The 25,031-nt window shown below is 38.3% G+C and overlaps 1 protein-coding gene across 1 annotated transcript in view; it reads right to left on the bottom strand.

Moving 5' to 3' along the window:
• Nucleotides 1–7,447: 7,447 nt before the first annotated feature.
• The window catches only part of acbd6 (acyl-CoA binding domain containing 6), a 30,284-nt gene continuing 12,700 nt past the window's right edge, over nt 7,448–25,031 (bottom strand). The window contains exons 6-8 of the mRNA XM_083555254.1: nt 21,967–22,056; nt 10,759–10,789; nt 7,448–8,274 (exon numbers count right to left, since the gene is read on the bottom strand). Of these exons, the coding sequence (XP_083411380.1) occupies nt 8,120–8,274; nt 10,759–10,789; nt 21,967–22,056 (276 nt within the window). The 3' untranslated portion in view covers nt 7,448–8,119. The remainder of the gene's footprint in view (nt 8,275–10,758; nt 10,790–21,966; nt 22,057–25,031) is intronic.

Below are 25,031 nucleotides of genomic sequence, written 5' to 3'. Positions count from 1 at the left end.
CCCTACAGCAACACAAACCCTACACCATCCCAAACCCTACACCAACACAAACCCTACACCAACACAAACTCTACACCAACACAAACCCTACACCAAATCAACACAAACCCTACACCAACACAAACACAAACCAATACAAATCCTACACCAACACAACCCCAAACCAACTAATACCTTCTGAAAATATCCAGATCACAATTTTGGAATTAATATATTTTTTTAAAGGTTATGATTTATTAAATTACCATCAATTCTGTAATATAAAGTGTTTTTTTTGTTACAAAAATCATCCCAAACACTACACCAACACAGACACTACACCAACACAAACCATACACCATCCCAAACCCTACACCAACACAAACCCTACACCATCCCAAACCCTACACCAACACAAACCCTACACCATCCCAAACACTACACCATCCCAAACCCTACACCAACACAAACCCTACACCAACACAAACCCTACACAATCCCAAACCCTACACCAACACAAACCCTACACCATCCCAAACCCTACACCATCACAAACCCTACACCATCCCAAACCCTACACCAACACAAACCCTACACCAACACAAACCCTACACCATCCCAAACCCTACACCATCCCAAACCATACACCAACACAAACCCTACACCATCCCAAACCCTACACCATCCCAAACCCTACACCAACACAAACCCTACACCATCCCAAACCCTACACCAACACAAACTCTGCACCATCCCAAACCCTACAACCAACACAAACCCTACACCAACACAAACCCTAATCAACACAAACCCTACAGCAACAAAAACCCTACACCAACACAAACCCTAATCAACACAAACCCTACAGCAACACAAACCCTACAGCAACACAAACCCTACACCATCCCAAACCCTACACCAACACAAACCCTACACCAACACAAACTCTACACCAACACAAACCCTACACCAAATCAACACAAACCCTACACCAACACAAACACAAACCAATACAAATCCTACACCAACACAACCCCAAACCAACTAATACCTTCTGAAAATATCCAGATCACAATTTTGGAATTAATATATTTTTTTAAAGGTTATGATTTATTAAATTACCATCAATTCTGTTATATAAAGTGTTTTTTTTGTTACAAAAAACAGAATTTGTATTATATTGTTAAATTGGACAAATGTTATTATTCGAATTTTAGAATAGAAGTGAAAGGACTTTCTGATCTTTGCTAACAACACACAGACAAATAAATAAATAAATAAACAGATACAGAAATAAAAAGACAAATTGTTTCAATACAAATAAAATTTAATGTAACTATTATTAAAAATCAAATCTTCAATCATAACATGTATAAAGAACGTATGCTCACTGCCACATTCAGCTCACTATCTAGAGCAACATTTGTACTTCACACAACCACCAACTCTTTGTTGGATTTTGGTTGTTCTTTTAAGCTTCTAAAAGGAAAAAGGAAATAAAAAATCTTACTCTAATCAAAGCCATTAAACTCTAAACATATGTTCTCACTGCATAAAAAACACATGCCATACAAAAACCTTTTTCTGGAAAGTTGTGAAGTTGAAAAGGCCATTTTTCAAGCTTTAAAGCTAAAATATTTCCAGGTTGATCGCTGTTGTTGTACATCTGGAAACATGTGGCTCTCGAACACTGTCGATGTTTTACCATCGGCTGACCATGAAAAAGACTTTAGCAGTTTGAACTTTGTGGTGAGATGCTTCATATAGTTTTAGTAGAAGTGCCAATTGCACTGCGGAATGCCACAACAGAAGATTTGGATGGAAACTCTGAAACTGAAGTTGGTAGAAGATGTTTTTTGTATCGGTTGATCTTCTTAGTCTGCTTGGTGGTGGTGTTTTTGTTGGTTCTTCCAACTTAATTTGTCTTTCTGCTGAACATTTGGTTCTCCATCTTCCTTTAAGAACATGGTCTTTTTTGAAGGTCTTGCTGACAGTATTAATTTTTTAACATAGAAAATCAACTGAAACGATATAAAAATAAAAACAAAAAAACAGGCCAAGATTTTGTTGCATGTTCCTTTCTTTAATAATTAAGTAATATCTGTAGCACTCAGCGATTCTATCCTGCGCTTCAGACATTGTGCCTTGGTGTGCTTTAGTAGTCAAACCACCCAAGAGTTCACTTCTGACTTTGTGCCTGTAAACTTTTTTATTTACATATATACATGAAGTTTTATATCTATTGTGGGAGTCCCGCAAATTATTTTAATCTCCCGCAATCCTCTCTTCATAACAATTAGCCAAAATACAAATAGGAATACGATGCACCCTTTCAAGTAATATTAAACAACAAATATTCAAATAGAAAAACGTAAAAAAGACGTCTGTCTAGTACTGTAATCGAAGAGTATATCCTTAATAGCATGGCCCACCATTTAGTAATAAAATATAGAAATGTTAAATGTTAAAATACCACCTAGAATGCTTTTTTTTTTAAATCTAAAACAATGGTTATCTAAAATTGTACAACAAAACTGCAGCAAAATGTGCCAGTTGATTCTGTGACTTTGGACTTAAGTAGCAACCTTATTAGCATAAAATATATTAGATAACAACTACAACTGCTGCAATATTACAAAACAAAAGATAATTGTTATGAACTGAAAAATCTAAGTGGCTATTCTTGTGGCTGAAGGATTCAAGATTCAAGATTCAAGATTTATTTGTCACAAACATAATAATATGCAGAATAAAACTTGCAGTGAAATGCCAATCTGATTGGCCGCTCGGAAAATTGTGCATCAGATAAATGGGACTAAAAGTGTAAAATAAGACAAAAAATATTAATGTGAAATGGGATGTTTGAAAAGCAAGTACAAATATTGTGGTCAGGTGTCCACAAACCTTTGTTTCTGTAGGTAATGTATGGTGGCAATTGTTTGTAGCAGAAAATTAATTCTGAAACACACACACACACACACACACACACACACACACACACACACACACACACACACACACACACACACACACACACACACACCAGAAGTAGCCCATGTGTTCAGCGGTCTGGAGTGTTTCAGGCAGTAAAATCTCTGTAATCCGCTCACTGTGGGAGACGGACAAATAGCTTTACTGTGAGTGTTTCAAAGGGACACTCACACACATAAAGCTAAATATACACACCTAAACACTACATAAATAAACCGAAAAATGTGCATAAACAAACCCATATACAGACACACATGAGTAGAAAGTAAAAGACACATAAATAATGAGGAGCGTGTGCATTAGACGAGCAGCGTGGTGGCGTACGGCTCGGCCATTGATCGCCTCATTAATGTCTGAGTGCAACAGAGCGACTTTACCAAGACAAACCACCACACACTCATTCAGGATAATTTACACACCACTTACAGCTCTGAGATACGGATAAATCTGAACAAATTCCTGCGTGTTACGCTTTTGCAAAGATGACAAACATGCGCAAATGCCATTATCATCGATTGGGGGCTTTTATTACAAACTTCCTGTGGAGAACGATTCCGAAAGAATAAATAAATATAGGAATAGCCGTTTCAGTCTGAATTTACACTCACACACTCACACTAACACACAATCTGGGGAATTTATTAGCAGGAAAAAGGAAAGCTTTGTCATGTCTACAAAAAGCACCGTAATGCAGAAATCTGCATTCCAATATTTCCACCACACCTTAGTTCGAGTTCACTTGACCAGCATTATAACGGTTCAATTACTGTTAGAAATGTGTGCTGGATGAGGGACAGAGTTAACCCTTTACCCAAAAGCCATCGCTCCAGTCTGACAGTTTAAAAATTTTAAAAGCAGGGAAGAAACTGTTAGTTAAAAAACATCAACATTTGTTTATTTGGGCTTAAATCTCTCTCACTTTAATGAAACTTCCTATGAAAACCATAAGGAGCCTCTAAATCTGGGAAAAAACTGTGTCGGGCGGTGCATTTGGTACCTGGGGCTTCAGTGGGGACGTACCAGACTTAATCCACCTCTTAATACCACCACTATCACGTCACAATTATAGAAACCATCAAAACTGTACAAAAAGGCAATATCACAACGCGTGGTATTACAGAGAGAGAGGTGTTTCACATATGGGAGTCAATACCATTTTACTAAAGCAAGAAACCCAGTTAAGACTCCAAACCTCTACACTACAACCTCACCTGCATCATCTGGAGCAGTTCAGGATCAATATTTGTCTAATAACCTGACAAAAACATTACAATTTAAATAAAATACAACCTACTCACCGGAGATGCAGACTCATAATATGCACCGCTCCACAGAGTTGGTAATCCAGTGGAAACGCTCGTATTCACTGGTCTGGAAGTGGCAAACAAACCCTTTCCTAGCTGAGACAAGCTACAGGAAAGATGAAGCTAGCTAGCTTTGGGTTTGGCCAACCTCCTCACGATGTCTAGCTTTTCTTAAAAATGTATTTTTAAGTTTGTCCGAGACCAAATAAATTTCTCTTCTTCCGTAGGCATAAAAAAGTCTAACTCTGATGTATTAATGTATGCAGCACTACACACGTGTTTTGCCAGACGAACTCTGCTGTAATAGTTTTCCTTTGACCAACCAATCAGAACACGGAAAAATGCTGACGCTATTCTGGGCTAGCTAGCTGCCCTGTGAGGAGAATATTAAATCTGATTGGTTAAAAACAAATATTAGAATTTAGGTTGTAAATGTAGGTCAGTGCTTCTGATAGTGTTAAGGCCAGCAGAGAAGGCCTTGCTGGCCTTGTCTGACCACCAATGGAAAAAAAAAGGACCCCTCGAAACAAGAAAACAGATGTTCAGGCAAATGATGTGGGTAAAAAAATCTAGAAGACTTTGGAACAACAGATGAATGGAGTGGAACCGTCAAGTCAAGTCCAGAAAGTTTTCATTGTCATTTAAAATATATATACATACTGTAGTTGACCCAGTACACAGTGAAATTATACGTTTCGCCAGAACCCTGGTGCTACATAAACACACTCCCAAAGGAATTCTGACCAATCCATTCTTCTCCTGAAGGAAGTGTGGCCCTTGGATCGGAAAGTCATGAGTTTAAACCCCAGTCTACTAAGCTGCCACTGCTGGCTCCTTGAGCAAGGCCTTTAACCCTCAACTGCTCAGTTGTAAGTCGCTCTGGACAAGAGCGTATGCCACAAATCTAATGTAATTGTCTGTTGATTGCTCAGAAAAGACACTTAAATTCACACACGACCTATTATACTTTTTTTTGCTAGTCATCATTTCCATCATATAGCAACTAAACGTCATCGTTTCTTTTTGTGTATTGTTCTCCCCTAACTGGAATGAATTCCAGTAAGGACTCCTATAATAAGTATTTGGGATGCAGCCATATTTTTTTTCCCTCCCAGAGCAGCTAAGAGGAGTGTTTGAGGAGGGTATTAGCGTCCAGTGTTTGTGTGGCGCAGCGTTTTTCAAACCCAGGGGAATGTTAAGCAGAGCTGAAGCTGCATTAAGCAAAGGCCAGTAGGATGACACGCCATTGCTTTTATCCTGAAAAGGATGGAGAGAGGGAGTGGGGGGGGGGGGAGACAAACCCTGCCATCTGGCAATAATGGTGTTAGAGAGAAGCAGACGTGTAAACCATACACGAGTGTTTAACCCTCCTGTTTTGCTCGAAATGACCCATTTTAAATCATTACTCAAAGTGTGTATCTCTGTGTGTGAATATGTGTCTAAGAAGAGGGAGGGGATGTAAATAAAATGAAGCAACCAACATTGGCAAACACCGAGTCAGCTTTTATAAAAATGCGTCACTATGAACACAGCTTGTACACATGACATAACATTCAGCATCCTAGACTGTGATTTTGTATTTTTTTTTAGAAGGGTTAGCGACAATATTGCAGCTTTATAATAATGCGCTCGTTCTGATGTTATTGTTTCTATAGGAACAGCTCATTCACTGGGACGGGTACAGCACACACTTAGCTTCAACCCATTAAAGGATTGTCATTTATATTGAACAATTTTCAGGAAGAAGACATGTTTTTATGTAACGAATGGAAGAGGTCTTCAGTGTCAGTGCTCAGTTTATAGCTGTCATGAAAAGCGAGAAAAAGAATTTAGTTCCAACTTTTAATGCATAAAAGGTGTAATGGCAAATTGCAAAAAATTTAATCATGGGATTTTAGAGGTAAACAACTTAAGCATCAAAGCACAGATGTACACATACACATCAGTGTATAAATGGAGAGGTCGACTGATATGGGATTTTTTCTGGCCGAAGCCAATTTTTAGAAATCACGGCAGCCGATGAACGATATAGGATGCCGGTTTTCTTTTTCCCCCCTCCATCTCATAAAATCTAATATTTAATCAGTGATGGACGAAGTACACAATAAATGTACTTAGGTAAAAGTAGAGATACACTCTAAAATATTGCTCCCTTTAAACTTTTGTAAAAGTACAAGTAAAAGTATATGCCTTTAAATATATTTAAGTAACAAAGTGCTATGATTTATTATGCTATGACTTATAATTTTTAATCACAAGACTCTTGCTTAACTCATTTTATGTCAAAAAGCTCTAATCTTCCTCTTTTTACACCAGTCTATTAATAGAAAGATATTAATGATTTAAACAATGATGATCATCAGTCCAAAACCTTCTTCAAAAAAATCGTGCAAACAAGGCCATGGGTGTTGTGGCAAGTCAGGAGTTTCTTCCATTATTTATTCCTCTCTAAATGTTCTGCTTGCTGTTGAACTGATGCTGAACTGTATGTTGGTGATAAGTAGATGCCACCAAGCAGCAATGGTGGTTCTATCTTGAATGAGGCCTTGGGTGAACCACACCATGGCCCAACATCTACCCTATTGATTGGTTTCAGCTTTGAAAAGCTCCTCTCTGCTTCAGCTACTGACACTGGATACATAAGACATATTCTCAGAGCAGTCCAGAAATTTGGATACATTTCTGAGAGCTTGTTTTCATGTATAAATATCACCCTAAATGCATTTATTGCACAATTCAATTCACATCATTGTGCATAATTTAACAAACTCTCAGAACCAAGAACCAAACAACTCACAGACAACGCTTGTCATTTTTGCTCGTTTTTGAAAATTAGCAGACATGACTTCCTGTTTGGATGCGGAATACAGACTACTGCTACTTGCTGGTATGGGAGAGTTATTTTCTCTCACGCAAGCGCAGAACGTACACGCAAGTTTTGGTGTGTCAAATGCGCGTGACTAATAATCGGCCTAATTTGCAGCACAATATACCGATTAATTTCAAAAATGCCCAAAATCGCCTGATCGATCTCTATATAAATGTGTCAAATATGATCATATGAATAGTCACAATGATGTTCAAAGATGCTCTTTTTTTGTATTTGTGTTTGAAACAGCTGAAAACGAAAATCTAACAAATCTGTACATTAAAAAAAAAAAAGATCACACTGCTTTTATTATTCAGCAATTTTAATAGAACAATAACACTGTATAACCTTTGTTGTTTTTAAATAAAACCGTTTGTGTGTGTGTGTGTGTGTGTGTGTGTGTGTGTGTGTGTGTCACACTTAGCAGTAAGTTCACTACATATGGCAGGTGTAAAGATGAAGTCAGCTCATTGTTGTTTATTCTGCATCTACGAATGAGTGTTAGAATTGGGGATTAGGGTTTAGGGATTAGCAATTTAGGTGTTTATTTGTTAAATTTGAGGGTTTACAGATTAGCAAATTGACCTAAATTCATGAACCCCTACACCCCAACCCTGAAAACTGTTAACTCGAAATCCCTTAAACCCTGTTTAATAAAGAATCATATCTTTAAGCACTGAACTCACAGGGAAATATTTGGACAAAGCACAAACAAAGATTCCTACTGATACCCTCAACTTGTTGCCTAAACTCTAAACCCTAAACCCTAACCCCTAACCCACATACTGCCTCGAGAAACACAGCAGGTTCAGCTCTGTCCTCATTACAACAGAGACTGAGAAAGAAAGTAATAAAGGTGAAGTGATACAGGTGGAGGAAAAAAAAAAGAGAGAGAGACTGTGTGTGTGTGTGTGTGTGTGTAGTGTGTGTGTGTGTAGTGTGTGTGTGTGTGTGTGTGTGAGAGAGAGTGTGTGTTTTATCCTTTGGGAGCGCTGTACTGTCGGAGGAGAGACGAGATTGAACTGGACTCCGTCACTTCCTCGGGGAGAGAACCTTCTCCGTCTTTAATGGAGGGATCAGCACCGCTCTGCAGGAGGAGCTTCACTATCTCCCCAAACTCACACGCAGACGCTGAGAAAGTGAAACATGCAGAGGAAGAAAGGAGAGAGAAAAACAGGCAGGGGAAGAGTGAGAGAAAGGGAGATAAAGAGAGATCACAAAAGGGAGAGAGATTGGAAGAAAGAGGAAAAGGCAGAGGAATAAAGAAAGAAAGAGCGAGAGACAGACAGAAAGAGAAAGGCAAAGGAGAAGAGAAAGAAAGAGAGTCAAGATGGAAAATAGAAAGAGAGACAAAGAATGGAGAGAGACAGAAAGAGAGAGAAAGGAAGAGAAAGATACATGGAAGAAAACAACCAACATCTTTAATCCACACCAAAAACAGACAGGTGTATTCACACAAAAGCCTCCACAGGGTGAGAGAGAGTGTGTGTCTGTGTGTGTGTGTGTGTGTGTGTGTGTGTGTGTGTGTGTGTGTGTGTGTGTGTGTGTGTGTGTGTGTGTGTGTCCTTAAACGGGTTAGTGAATCTCCTGAGCTGATGCTGAAAAATTTGGAGAGCTTTTACACGCCAGAGTCAATCACTCAACTGTGCACATGCACACACACACTCACCTACACATATACACACACACACGCACACACACACACTCACCTACACATATACACACTCACCTACACATATACACACACACACACGCACACACGCACACACGCACACTTTACTCAAGAGTAAAAATGCTGACTGACAAATATTTGTTTCATGAAATTGTATTAATTTATTCTCAACAGTTTCTCGCCATTTCGTAGCGTTTCTCTTGGCTGCACTGCTTCCAGTACTGTGTATGTGGATTTAGTTTTTTTTCTCCAATCAGATTTCAGCCTCTATGTGCTGCCATGTCAATCTAATCTGCCCAGGGCCTTCAAAGTCCTTTCTGTAGGCCTTTTTTTAACCATAGTCTCCTTAATAAATTGCTCTGTTTCTCTAACCAATCAGATTTCATATTCGCCTCACAGGGCAGCTCGCTGGCCCAGAGTAAGCGTCAGCATTTTCCGTCTTCTGATTGGTTGGTCAGAGGGAAACTGTTACAGCCGAGTTCGACTGGTAAAACATGTGTGTACCTCTGCACACATTAATACATCAGAGTTAGACTTTTTTTATGCCTACGGAGGAAGAGAAATTGATTTGGTCTCTGACATACTTAAAAATATATTTTCAACAAAATCTAGACATCGTGAGGAGGTTGGCCAACCCTGAAGCTAGCTAGCTTGTCGCAGCCTGGTAAAGGGTTTGTTCACCACTTCCAGACCAGTGAATACGAGCGGTACCACTGGATTATAGCTTCTGAGGAGCGGTGCAAATTTTAAGTATGCATCTCTGGTGAGTAGGTTGTATTTTATTTACATTTTTATGTATTTGTCATGTTATTAGACAAATATTGATTCTGAACTGCTTCAGATGATGTTGGTGCACAGTTGTGATTGTAATGTAGAGTTTTGCAGTCTTAACTGGGTTTCTTGCTTTAGTAAAATGGTATTAAGAGGTGGATTAAGTCAGGTAAGTCCCCACTGAAGGCCCAGGTACCAAATGCACCGCCCGCCACTAATGTATTTCCATCAGAGTAAATCAGGCTAATTTTATTTCCAGGAACCCTTTCTTACTTCCTCCTCAGCTCAGAGTCAGTACTATTCTTTAGACAAGAAGCTACTAGGGAATAAGCTTGCTGTTTAAAACACTGTTGATTGGTCATACACCAATCCCTGTGCATTATGTATAGTAAAGCTACTTGTCATGAATATTGTAGCTCTGCATCCACACACACACTTCACCTCTAATGTTTTTGGGGGTTTTTCCCATCCTGACAAGTGTACAGTCCGAGGACAGATGGTGCACACGCACACACACGCGCACACACACACACACACACACGTGTGTTGTTATGTGACATGGAAAGAGAGCTGATTTCCTCTGGGACAACTGGTGATTATTACTTACACACACACACACACACACACACACACACACACACACACACACACACACACACACACACACACACACACACACACACACACACAAAGAAGACAGTGATGGATGAAATTCACTTGATGGAACAATGAGAGAAAACGCAGCTGCAGTCACTAACATCTGCGTGTTCCAATCCACCTAGTCTCATCGCTAACTTCAAGGCCAAGGCCCCTAGTTCTCGTTCCCTCATTCCATCTTCACTCCTAAAACTCATTTCCATGTGCCCTAGTTTTAGTTCCCTGTTTCCCCAAAACTCTTCTTAAATCATTATTTCTTAAACTGCTTGCTTCCCTATTTTACACCTGGTTTTAGGGTTCCTTGTTTCGTAAACTCCCTGTTCCTTATTTCTTTTCCTTGCTCTTATTTTAGATTAGTGTGCATTTTTTCTCGGCTGCCCACCCCTTCCTTTTTTGCTTTTTTATTTACAGCTCGTTTTATTAGGCATAAGTATAACGAAATGCTGAAAAATGTTTTTTAAATGTCTCCCATCACTTTAAAGTCATGCAGATCCCAGGAAACGTGAGGTTCTTACCATAATGCAGAGGAGTCTGACCTTCATTGTCCTGAAAAAAAAAGAGAGAGAGAGAGAGAGGTGAGACACTGCTGAGTTCTGGATTCTGACTAGTCAAAAGCAAAAACCATTAAACACTAATAGAATCCATGAAGAGACCTGTTTTTTTTTAGAAAAAGAAACTTAAAACAAAAACAGGACATCAAGCACTAAGACCAGAGGCAGGAAATAGACAACAAAAAAAATACTTAAAATTGCAAACACCCAGAGAAGACATAATAAACATAAAGGAGTCATCATCTGAAGATGAAATGATAAAAAAATGAACTGGTACGCCAGGGAAGACGCAGTACGCCATGGACAGGGCAATGAACCAAAAGAACAGAGCCATAAAACCATAGGATAGGGCACTGTACCAAAGGATGGAGAGACAGATCAATGAACAGAGTGACAGACTAAAAGACAAAGTGATCTAAACCAAAGAACAGGGCAATAAAACCAAAAGATGGAGTGACAGACCAAAGGACAGAGCAACAGGGTGAAAGATGACACAAAACACAGAGGACGGCGCAACAGGCCAAAGAACAGAGCAATAGAATGTAATAGGCCCAGGATGGCATGATAGACAGAAGACAGGATTTTAATCAGTAACAGAGTAAAAATTAAACACAATTCTAACAGTCTGATACTTATGTGTTGGAGTATAAGAGTCACATAGAGGGAGAAATTAAGAAGAACAAAAAAAAAAAAAAAAAAAATAGAAAAACAGACAACAGACAAAGAGCAACACAACATTTACAACATTTAAAACATTAATATGTTCATATTTTCATGTGTGTGTGTGTGTGTGTGTGAGATCTGTAAATCAAGACGTTTAGCAGATGACACACACGTCATCTAGGTTAAATGCTTTAATTGCCCGCTGGTCACGACCGTCACACGAGTGATGAGCTTTTAATTGCCCTTTAATCATTTGTTGCCCCAGTGAGTGCAGTGTATACGTACACACACACACACACACACACACACACACACACACACACACACACACACACACACACACACACACACAAAACCAGTGTAACATGAAAACAAATCCCTAGTGATCCAGAGAGCTCAGTGTGTGTGTGTTTTATATATATATATAGTGTAAAGGTATAATTAAATATGAACAGATTTAGCAACTGTAAACTCCTTCAGTAACACACACACACACACACACACACACACACACACACACACACACACACGGACACACACAGAGGATCATGGTACAGCAGTTACAACAGGAAGACATGACACATCACTGATGATGTGTGTGTGTTTATGCTCAGCCTAATAAATCAGGAGCAGTCTGATGGAATCGAGAAAAAATTGGATTGTCGGCCATTTTGTTGGGGCTGAGTGTGAGGTGTGACCCTGTACATCATCTATCCATTAAGACAGACAGACAGACACACACACACACACACACACACACACACACACACACACACACACACACACACACACACTGAACTTTGTTCAAGCTTCATTATGATAATTCACCTTTTTCACTTTTCCCTCATCATCCTTCTTTTCTTTTTTCTTTTTTCTCAATACTTTGTCCGCTTCATCCACTTTCTCTTTTTTTTTTTTTTTTACTTTCTTTTCTTCCTTCCTTGTTTAATTCTGTCTTTGTTGATTTTTTAAAAATACACTTTTCTCTTCCTTTCACTAGGACTGATGACAGATTATGAAGTGTATGATGAATTCCGAATGAAACACAGTCGAGGGTCATTTACACCCTGACCAATAAAAAAAGAGACAGATAAATAACAACTATAATAATAACTATATTATTAATATTAATAATTAATTAACAATAAATATTACTAATAAATTATATTTAAATGTCATTGCTGGGAGTGTGTGTGTGTGTGTGTACTCCATAGAGTCTATCAATATTCCACTCTCGCTCTATCACTCCACGTCTCAAGCCAAAAACCCCTGAGTATTCACCAATTGGATTATAAGAGCGGTGTAGACACACACACACACACACACACACACACACACACACACACACACACACACACACACACACACACACACACACACACACACACACAAGAGGGAGGAGAGAAAAGATGAGAAAAGAAACATGAACAGACAGAAAGGATAAAGAATAAAGAGGGAATTTAGAGAGAAAAGTAGGTCTCATGTGATGATCTTTCTTATGCTCGCTCTCTCTCTCTCTCTCTCTCTCTCTCTCTTGCTCTGTCTTTCTTTCTCTCACTTCCTTTTGGTTTTTCTTGTTCTTTAAACTCTTTATATCTCTTTACTCCTGCTCTTCATTTCTTATTTTATCCCCTCTGTCCCTTTCAATGTGTTTCTTCTTTCATCTTTTAGTCTCGTAATCTGACTTTAATCCCTTCTTTTTTTCTCATCCCCCACCTCTCTCTCTATCTCTCTCTTTCTTTCTCTTTCTCTTGACAGTACAGTTGGAGAAGTGAGGGAAATGGGTAAGTAATGATGATTTATGATGAGAGTGCAGCGGATAGAGGGATCGATAGAGCTTTGCTCTGTTCTTATGCAGATCAACACTAATCAGCAAATGCCATTCATCAGAACACACACACAATACACTTGAAAAACAATTGGACGTGTACACACTGTTCTGCATGTGTTTGTGTGTTTGTGTGTGTGTGAGTGTAGCTGTCCTAAAAGGATCAGGACATCCGGTTAGTCCTAATTGCATCTGCTTCACCTGTGTGCGTGTGCGTGTGTGCGTTCACCTTGCCACTCACAGTGTGTGTTGCGAGAGTCAGTGTTTGTGTGTGTGCGGACTCGTTATACCCTTCAGTCTGTCCTTGAGATTACAGTTGCTGTAAATTACAGCTTCAACACCTACTTAGGATGCCTTCTAAGGATTCAACATATGGACTACATTGGAATTCCAAGATATATGAAATATTCAAGTATGAGTGATCTATTTAGTTGCCCTTCTTGACCAGGCACCACATGAGCTGAGCAGAGAGGGCAGACCTAAAAACATTCTTCCAGTCCGGCACAAACTAAATTGTCAGTTTCTTCCAAAAACTGAACTTATAGCTTCAAGGTAAGGGGAAAGGGTGCAAATTAGGGTGAATGAGATGTCAGTGGTTGTGGGTTGCGAATGAGGGTCCAGGTAAAATTAGGAAATTGAGTTTGTGGTGTAACTCTGGGCAGCTGGGGTTGAGTTTGTGTATGGTTGAGGTATCTACTTAGGGATTCTATAAGGTTTGGTTAGGGTATCTTCTCAGACCAGGAAGGGCAAGTTAAACTGATGTTTAGATGACTGCTTGTTGCAACATAAGTTAGAAAAACAGGATGGCAAGATTATGTAACTAAATCTCTTGGAATATTAGACCTTGAAGTTCAAGGTCAGGTTGGAACAGTAGTGAACTACTGTTCACTACTACCAGGGGTAACTACCAGGGGTAAACTGGGATAAACAGGGGTAAATATAGTTCCTAAATGGCACAATTGGTGAATTGGAATCCCAACAATAGTGTAAATGCCTAAAATAGGAAGTCCAGAATAGCATTGTGAGATGTGGTGTGAAGTCCGAATATTCTCCAATTGTCTTCAGCAGTAATGTTGGAGGATGGTCTTGAGCCATCAATTACCTGCATGTCTTCCCTCACCACATCTATAAACCACCTCCTTGGTCTTCCTTTTTTCCTTCTTCCTGGTGGCTCCATCCTCAACATTCTTCTACCGATATACCCCATGTCCCTCCTCTGCACATATACAAACCATCTCAATATCACTCCCTCACCTCTCCCTGCAACCACACCACTCCACTGCCCTCCCTCTTACTCACACACATGTACTCTGTCTTACTCCCACTTACTTTCATTCCCCTTCTCTCCAGCATGTACCTCTGGCTCTCCTGGCTCTTCCCAACCTGTCACCTACTCTCACCAAAAGTCACAAAATCATCCGCAAACATCATAGTCCATGGAGACTCCTGTCTGACCTCGTCCGTCAACCTGTCTATCACCACTGCAAACAGGAAAGGGCCCGGAGCCGATCCTTGATGCAGTCCAACCTCCACCTTGAACCAGTCTGTCGTTCCTACTGCACACTTTACTGCTGTCACACTGTCCTCATACATGTCCTCGTTACAATTCCCCTTCAAAAGACCCAAACACTGTTCCAGCATGGCGATGCTTTTGTGCACAAAGCAAGCTCCATGCAGACAAGGTTGTTGGTGAGGAAAATTTGAGTGGAAGAACTGAATTGTCTCGCATAGAGCCTTGACCTCCTTAAGTTCACTGAACACATTTGATGAACTGGAGACTCCTGACTAATGCTCTTGTAGTTGAGTAAATACTAAAGCGCTCAACAAGCACATCACTGCTGAGGCATGTACATACTTTTGACCATAGACTGTATAGTCCCACCTAGTACATCCCACTAAAATGCCTTAAGCAGTCATGGATGCAACCTGACTCACTCCCAGCAGGAGGACAGATCAGCATTCATTCCAGCACTCCTCCATCTTTTTTTTTTTTCTATTATTTTTTTAACCGCTGATGGTTTCTCGCCATTGATTTACCCGTCTTTTCTCAGTGTGCCTATTCAGCATTTAGAGAGCGTCTCTGTAAACAAAACACTAACCATATTCAGTCCTCCCTCCCTCACTGCCTCCATCCAGCCATCCCTCTAACCCCCCTTCCTGCATCCATCCCCCTGGGACATCTTAGGCTCCATTAAGTGATTCCACTTTAGGCCAGGAGGGGCAGGGAATTAACATGGGCAAGCATGGGATCATCTGCACAGTTTAAAAACAAATACTGAAAATAAATAAATGCATAAACCACACTAATATGAAAATCAATGCTTGAGGCAAGGCTAAAGAGCTCATGTGGGGAAAAGACCAATAAAGCAGCAGCAGAAGCAGCAGGGCAATTCCAGCCTCTGCTGGGAAATACTTTAATTCATTCATTCTCTCACTCACTCTCTCTCTGTGGACAGCTTTAATGTTCTGCAGTATTTATGTGCACGCTTTATGTGAGCAGCAGGAATAAAGCTGTTGAGTGTCCATATTGTGGCTGGCAGCGACGAATAAGGAGCAGCAAGAAAAAAAATCTGAACGGCCGATGATGATGCTTGTCACATGTTTTGCGCTTTTTTTAATATATATATATATATATTTTTTTTTTTTTGGGGGGGGGGATTTTACGTCCTGTTTAGGTCAAATTTTTAAATCAACTCAGCAACAGTAAAGATGGTGAAAGCAAAAAGGTGATGTTAGTGTCAGCTAATGGACTGCTGCTCTTAATTCAATACACATTAGCGTTCTAGCAATTTTACCAATATTAACCTTTAAACAACTGGATACACATTAGCATACTACCAAAGAGAGAAATGTTAGCATACCAGCAGTATGAAAAACATGCTTATTTATATATTTTTTTTAAATCATATACAAAGTACAAACCCGATTGCAAAAAAGTTGGGACACTGTACAAATTGTGTATAAAAACAGAATGCAATGATGTGGAAATTAAAAATTTCAATATTTTATTTAGAATACAACATAGATGACAAATGTTTAAAATGAGAAAAATGTATGTACGTAAAATGTATCATATTAAGGGGAAAATAAGTTGCTTTAAAATTTCATGGCATCGACACATCTCAAAAAAGTTGGGACAAGACCATGTTTACCACTGTGTGGCATCCCCACTTCTTTTTATAACAGTCTGCAAACGTCTGGAGACTGAGGAGACAAGCTGCTCAAGTTTCGGAATAGGAACGTTGTCCCATTCTTGTCTAATACAGGCTTCTAGCTGCTCAACTGTCTTAGGTCTTCTTTGTCGCATCTTCCTCTTTATGATGCACCAAATGTTTTCTATGGGTGAAAGATCTGGACTGCAGGCTGGCCATTTCAGTACTCGGATCCTTAATTGATCCCATAATTGATGCAGTATGTGGTCTGGCATTGTCATGTTGGAAAATGCAAGGTATTCCCTGAAAGAGACGATGTCTGGATGGAAGCATATGTTGTTCTAGAAGTTAGATATACCTTTCAGCATTGATGGTGCCTTTCCAGATGTGTAAGCTGCCCATGCCACATGCACTCATGCAACCCCATACCATCATACCTTGACCCTTATGCACAGAGATTGTTCCAGATTCTCTGAATCTTTGGATGATATTATGCACTGTAGATGATGATAACTTCAACTTCTTTTCAGTTTTTTTCTGAGTACCTCCTTTCTGATATTGCTCCACTACTTTTTGCTGCAGCATTGGGGAATTGTTGATTCTCTGCCCATCTTGACGTCTGAGAGACACTGCCACTCTGCGAGGCTCTTTTTATATCCAATAATGTTGGCAATTGACCTAATAAGTTGCAAATTGGTCCTCCAGCTGTTCCCTTTTCCGGCCTCTTATTGCTACCTGTCCCAACTTTTTTGGAATGTGTAGCTCTCATGAAATCCAAAATGAGCCAATATTTGGCATGACATTTCAAAATGTCTCACTTTCAACATTTTATATGTTATCTATATTCTATTGTGAATAAAATATAAGTTTTAGATTTGTAAATTATTGCATTCCTTTTTTAGTCACAATTTGTACAGTGTCCCAACTTTTCTGGAATCGGGTTTGTAAAACAAGATGGATGTAAGTTTTAGAAGTCTGGGGGTAAAGAAAAATGTCAAGGTGTAAAGTCATAAGTCAGGGTGTAAAGCGGTAAGTCAGGATAAACTAAATATAAACTAATAAGTCAAAGTGTAAACTCTTACAAAAAAAACAAATACAAAGTAGAACAAGCTGAATGTAAGTTTTAAGTGAAGGTAAAGTCAAATGGTAAAGTCATAAGTCAGGGGGTAAAGTTATACATCTGGGCATCAAGTTCTAAGAAAGAGTATAAGCTCGTAATTCAGGTCTAAGTGTAACATCACATCTGAATGTAAAAAAATAAATGAGGGTGTTAGGTTATAAGTCAAAGTATAAAGTTGCAATTCTGTGTGAAGTCAAATGTCAACATATAAAGTAGTTGGTCTGGGTGTAAAATCAAGCTGGACTGTAAATAAGTACTACTTGGTGCAAAGTCAAAAGGGTGACTGGTACTGTAAATCAAGCTGTATACTAATAAGTCAAGCTGGCAAATGTAACTGTCGATGTAAAGTCATACACCAGAGTGTAAATTTATAAATGTAGGTATAATGCAAGTCAGGGGGAAAAGTCTGGGTCAAAAGTCATCAGTCAGAGTGTAAAGTAGTAGGTCTGGTTGTCAAAGTATACAGATGAATGTAAAGTTGGGGTAAAGTTGTAACTCAGCCTGTAAAGTTGAAACTGGGTGTACTAAGTGTATATCTGACCAAGTAGTAGTCAGATATACATTACATCATAACTTTTAAAGTTTATAATTTATTAAATATAATCAATAGACACTCGGCAGTAGAAACTTGTCCGGAGATTGCAAGTTCAAATCGAGACAAACCGTAGCAGTGTGTCCAATTGAAAAGTGTATTTTAGTTTCTTCCTTCAAAATGCATGTGCATTCATTTTCATTAAATTCTTTTATACGGTCCTAAATATTTATCCTACCAATATTGTAATGTTTGTAATGTGCTTTATAAAAAGATTTGACTTAATACATATAATTCACATTTATCCACCCGAAAAACCAGAGGCAACGGTTTATTATTATCATCTAATATAGATTCACAAAATTTATTTGCAAAATAAATGCAAAATTCTTGCAACCAGCGTTTGGTTGAAAAGAAAAGAAAAAAAACACTCAACAATGTGTTTGGGAGCAGAAAGCTTCAGTGAGAAGTCGGCATGGTTCTGACGGATTGAATGCGAGATTGGTTATGATGCAGAGATCAGGGTGATTTGTTGCATGGCTAAAAAAAAACACGAGGGGTCTGAATGTATAGTCACTCTCACCACTGAATCTCAATAAGCTGCTAAGACTCTGTGTGTTTGTGTGTGTGTGTGTGTGTGTGTGTGTGTGTATGTATATATATATATATATATATATATATATATATATATATATATATATATATGTGTGTGTGTGTGTGTGTGTGTGTGTGTGTGTGTGTGTGTATATGTGTGTGTATATGTGTGTGTATATTTGTGTGTATATGTGTGTGTGTGTGTGTGTGTGGGGGGGGGGTGTCAAATTTGTATGCTGGGATTAATATGGTATCAGCCATCATGTGCATAGAATTCCTCATCTCAGTAAACACCGACACATACACATTGACTAACACACCCACAGCCATGTCTTTAACTCATTTTTCCCTTAGGTATGTGTATTTGGTGTGTGCAATAATCACTTACCAAGTGTCTGTGTGCTACAGTAAAACACTCAGTAAAACACTTTGAAATCCCTAAGCGTTTTATTCCTCTGACTCTGCAACAACTTTCCAATGATTTTGACACAAATTTTTTTATATTTTTTATAGTGACATTCTCACTTATTTTACGTAGCTATAAATGTTTGTTCCCTTACATTGCTCTATGTTCTCTCTCTCTCTCGCTCTCTCGCTCTCACGCTCTTACGTTTTCTTTATTAAAGAGCAATACTAAATTTACAATAAAAAAATAAGACGGGTGTCTTAAAAGAAAAAAGTAATTTGTTTCCTTTTGTTGCCGTTTATTCTTGTATGCCTAAAATTGCATACTAGAGTATATGTGAAAACTAAACTCCTTTAGAGCATTTATCTGCCATATTACATCAAAATTCTAATGCAAATATATCAATTAAAAGATCATATATAAAAATATAATATCTGTCGTTTTCTTTGGCCTGAATCCCATGGAAGCCCGTTTCCTTCGCATTAAAAAGTTTGCTTAATTCCGACTTATTTCCTAGCAAATCTGACTTTATTTCTCGTAAACATCCAACATTTCCGGATGCATCAGAATCACTAGCAAATTATTTGCCTCAATGATTTTTTTTTGTATTTCGATGCACTTGAGTTACTCGAGGAATCGTTTCAGCTCTACTTTCAAAAAACAATTCTTACTATGCAAACAAGAACATATTGGAACAACCACATTAATATTAACACAAACCTGTAAACCTGTCAGAGACCACTAAATCTTCGACAGGTGGCACAAACAAAAATGTTATTTAAAATCAAAAAATAAAGAACAAAGAAGCTCAAGCTTGAGGATGGAGCCACTACCTGTTGTAGTCCCCTTGATCCAGGATTACTGATAAATACAGTGCTACCATCAACTGATTAATTTTTAATATTATTACATTTACAACGTGCGTGTTAGAAGGGGGGGGGGGGTGCCACTCACACACAATCAACAAATGAAAATAATCACTTTTATTTAATGGCTATATAAAATCGGATTTGTGCAGATGAATAACCCATATAATGGAGTCAAAGCCGGGGAAAGAAACCGTTCTCTGGGTTTCTTTTTTTGGAATATTAAATATAAACAAATGTGTAACAAATGTTAGTGTTTTAGAGTCAATGTGACTTTTTTTTTTTAATATAAGAAGCTATGACGGCAGTGGCGACAGGTCAGACACTACACATTTAGTTCTGTTTAGACTTATGTGAATCCTGGCGATTGAAAACGCAAGAACAATTTGAAGAAGTTTTGTATTTTGCTGTGTTCCAGGGTTCAAGCTTGAATCTGATCTAACATTTATACCAACCTATTATTAAAGCAAAAGTGGGACAAAACTAATACTGACAACATTCTGAAGTTCCACTTTCCAATAAAGTGATTAAGCTGATGACAAGATTAACAAACAAAAATGTTTCATAAATTAGAAAATGAAGCAAAAGTGCTTACAAACCTGTGACTATCACGTGAGCATTAGATCGATCTATCTATCTATCTATCTACACACACACACAGTTTATACAGTACTGTGTAAATGTTTTAGGCAGGTAGCTTGAACACCACATTTTGACACTTTAGTCTGCAGTGAAATCTTTGCCTGGGAAAGAACTTGCTGCTGCAGTAAAACTACCTTGTGTCTTGCTGCTGTGCTCAGTCTTGCCATGGTATATGACCTGTGATATAAAACAGTTATCCAGCCTTCTGTGACTGTTCCTTACCCAGTTTGAAGCCTATGACACAGCTGTTTCTGTTTTAGTTAATGACTGTTTCAACCTAAATATGAACTTAATGATTCTTAGTACCTGCTTGGTATAACTGGTTATAATCATACAGCTGACTCAGATTATACAAAATGACTTTGTGCAAGTGTATGAATTGATTTAGGAGTGGTGTAGGATTTGATTTGAATTGTAATTCTGTTTACTCACTTTGCAGCATTGTGTAAATTGATAATAAATAAACAATTAAAATATACATATATTTTTGAAAGCATTCGTTCTTTACAGAATTTCTACACACCTGCCTAAAACCTTTGCACGGCAATATGTTAAAAACTATCATTTCTTTGGGTTAGGTTCAACATAATTTTTGCTTAACAGATGCTGGAAGTTGTAGCTCGTCTACGAGCACAAATCTGACTGAGGCTAAATATTAAATCCTCCTGCTGTGCTAATCTTTGATCTTCAATATAACAAATGAAAGTCATTTGTAAATGTTCTAATAATATGGACTAATATATATATATATATATATATATATATATATATATATATATATATATATATATATATATATAAAATTAAAAAAAGCAAACAATTTGTCTGATTACTTCTGATTGATCTGTCCGATGGAGGATCAGGACGAGCGGGATCAGAAGAATTAACCCGGAGCAATCCGATTGCAAACCTCTAGACTGTGTGTCCATATCATGATGATACTTTATTTGAATACTTAACTGAGGGTCACCTTGGCTGCTGGGAAACTTTTACTGCAGTATGATGACTTGCTTGTGCATTACAAATAAACATCTTAAATATCGTTTTTTTAATTCTTCCTGAATTACTGCACTTTGCCCCTCATGGTGCGTTCGAAATTCCCCATCAGCAAAACAATGTACACTTAAAATATTCCTTTGCATTCCTAGTGGCCTGTAAACATGGCAACTAAGCAGTGAACTGAATCATGGGATGGCCCTGTGCTGGATCCTTGGACCGCAAATGTCTCGTAGACAGGACAGGAATTGTGATGATGTTGATTATTGTATTGTGAAGACACCACTAAAATAATGTGTGTGTGTGTGTGTGTGTGTGTGTGTGTGTGTGTGTGTGTGTGTGTGTGTGTGTGTGTGTGTGTGTGTGTGTTTACCTGGCTGTTAATGTTGGCATTGTTGTTCAGTAAGAAAGTCACAAGTTCTTTGTGTCCTCGGTCACATGCCCAGTGTAGCAGCGCTCGACCCTGAAAGAGTAAGAAGAGATATACTTTTAATCAAGGAGGGGTAGAAAATAGGGTAAGTGTGTACAAATAAAGGGATGAATGGGGTGAAAAAAGGGGTAAGTGGGGTGAAAAGAAGGAGGATCTTAAAACTGATTACTGGGGTGAAAAGTGGGAGGGGTTTATAACAAGTGAGTGGAGTGAAAAGAGCATTTCTTAAAACAGGTGAATGGGTGAAAAAGGGGGGGCTTAAACAGATGAGTTGGGTGAAAGGGGACAGGGCTTAAAAAGGTGAGTGGGATAAAAAAAGGAGTGGGGATTAAAAAAGGTGTTCTAATACTCAGAATGCTTTTGAATATATTTGTGTGGGTGTGTGTGAGTGAGTGAGTAAGAGAAAGAGAGAAAGAGAGAGAGAAAGAAAAAGAGATTAAAGCCCCTCCTCCATCGTTTTAATCCTCATGAAGTTAAACTTCACCACAGAAATAAAAATAAATAAATGATGTGCAGCAGTTTATAACTCAGAGCCTCGCCTCCCGCAGGCCGCCTCCCGAGGTGATGGCAGGTCGAGTCCTGCTTGGAGCATGACAGAGGAGCATTATGGGTATTTGTGCTCCAGAAACAAATGGGCGGTTAGCGTTTCGAGAGGGCGTCCATGATGGATGAACGAAGCACAGAGAAGTAAAAAATTCCCCCCTCATCTCGCGTCTGCTGCCCACTTCATTTTTTAGCGACGGCCAATTAGATAAAGCAAACTCCTTACGGCGAATTCCTGCGTTTAAACGGCATCGATCACCACAGTCCAACGCTAAAATGGATATTTATGAGGGAGCAGGGTGCATGCCGCGAGGAGTTCTTATGCACGCTGTTCCCTTGGACTGTTCATCAACTTTTCAGCACAAGCAAGGACCATCATCCCTTCTCCTCCAGTCTCACAAGATTAAACACAACATTGTTCTAAAACCGCACCCTGTTCACTACATAGTGCACTATTTTAACAAAAACAGGTAAAGGGGGGGGAAGAAACAGCTATGTGATCAAACCATGTACACTAGTACCACACGACACTAAAACTAACCAAGTATACTAGTACAACACAATCACGTGTCACATTTGGCAAGTCCCAAACCACATACCCTATTTATCATATAGAGCATAAAATACCATCATTACAGTCTGAGACACCTGTGGATGTCTTCCAAATTGTATAATTAAATACCCTCAAACCCTCCATGTTAGAATACTTTAAACATCCCAATATTCCTAAATTCAATTATTAACCAAACATCTTTCAAATACCTCACCAATATTCTCTATATCCCCATACCACAAACCCCACCAAACCCCATAACTTTGAGTATATCCAAATTCCAAAACTTCTGATACTCCAATCTATCTCCAGTATACCCTCGATATGTCTGGATATCCAAAACAACCCATATACCATCTCCACTACACCCAATACTGCCCAATACCCTCAGCTCAAAAAATAACCATAGAAATAACAATATACTCTTGAATACCATTCTCTCAAATTCACAACAGTATCCCTGAATAATCCCATTTCACATCCTCTAACCTCAAAAATCCCATATTATTAAAAAACCCTGAAAGATACCCTCCATTATTATTATTATTATTATTATTATTATTATTATTATTATTATTATATTACCCCAAATTACAATTGCATATTCAATACACCAGAACCAAGTACCTTTATTTTTAATTAAAAAAAAAAAATAAATCCTCCAATATGTTATAAATACCGTACAAATACTCAAACTGTACCCTTTTTGTTAGCCTGTTATATTCCCCTTTACTACCCCAATGTCACTGCAAAAATCTTATACTCTTGAACACACATTTGATGATAAACTTTCATTGTGCCTAAATGAAACAAGACCATATACATAAATACCCTTGAACACCAATAAAAACTCTCCAAATATATAACTACAACTACCCATTGTACATTCTGCACACTTCTACTGTTCACAATCCTGCCTGATAACTCCCAGTAATAACCATTTAAACCTTATTCTCAGAAATGCAATTCTTAAAAAGCCCTACTCAGTTTCAAATACGCTCCAAAACACCAAATTACCCCGGAATAGCCAAATAAACAATATTCCATAAATATTTACACTTATCCCCAATCTTTTTCAACACCCCCAAATATGCCAAATATTCCACAAATGCCATCAAATATCCCCAAAATGGCCCACCATACAACCCAAAATATCCCAATATTCCGTAAAAATACCACTAATTATCCCCAACATATACCTTTAAATACTTAAATACCCTTGAAACTGTCACTTTTTGTTAGCCTGTTATATCCCCCTTCACTACCCCAGTGCCACTGCACAAACCCTATGCTCTTGAACATCATCCTCTGACAAACTTCCAGATTTCTCCTCCTCCTACATTAAAGCTAATGAGTTTGGCCTCTGCAGGGACACACGCTGACCCCCTACAGGTCAGAGGCTAAAGGTTACACAAAGAGTTTATGTCACCTCATATTAGAGCACTGCAAATCATCGGTTCCTGAAAATATCTAAGTGTATTTATACACTGTATGAAATGTAACTCTGAAAAAAAAAATGTAGTTAATTGTGTTTTAGTAAGATCATAATTCACTTCCACGATCTTCATATCACATTTGACATGATATGACTTATTAAAAGTAGCAGTAGTAATGACAGAAGCATTTGCAACTGTTGGTTAGTAGTAAAACTATTCCTATTAATTACAGCAGTTTAAGTAGAAACATTAATAGAAATAGCAGTAGCAATGATTGTAGAAGTAATAATAGTAGCAAAGAAAGTAGCAGCAGCATTGGTAGTTTTAGTAGCATTTGTAACGAGTGTACTAGTAAAAATAGTAATATTAATGTTATTAGTAAAATAAAATATGGGATTATGATCTTAGCTAAAACATTGCATTCTGTTTTTATTTAGAGTTTACAGAAAATTCCAGCTTTGGATCCGAGGTCTCAA

This window comes from Silurus aristotelis (assembly GCF_946808225.1).
Source record: "Silurus aristotelis genome assembly, chromosome: 11".
NCBI classification, from domain to species: Eukaryota; Metazoa; Chordata; class Actinopteri; order Siluriformes; family Siluridae; genus Silurus; species Silurus aristotelis.
Note: the sequence above shows the minus strand (reverse complement) of the source record. Positions and strands in the feature narration are given on the sequence as shown.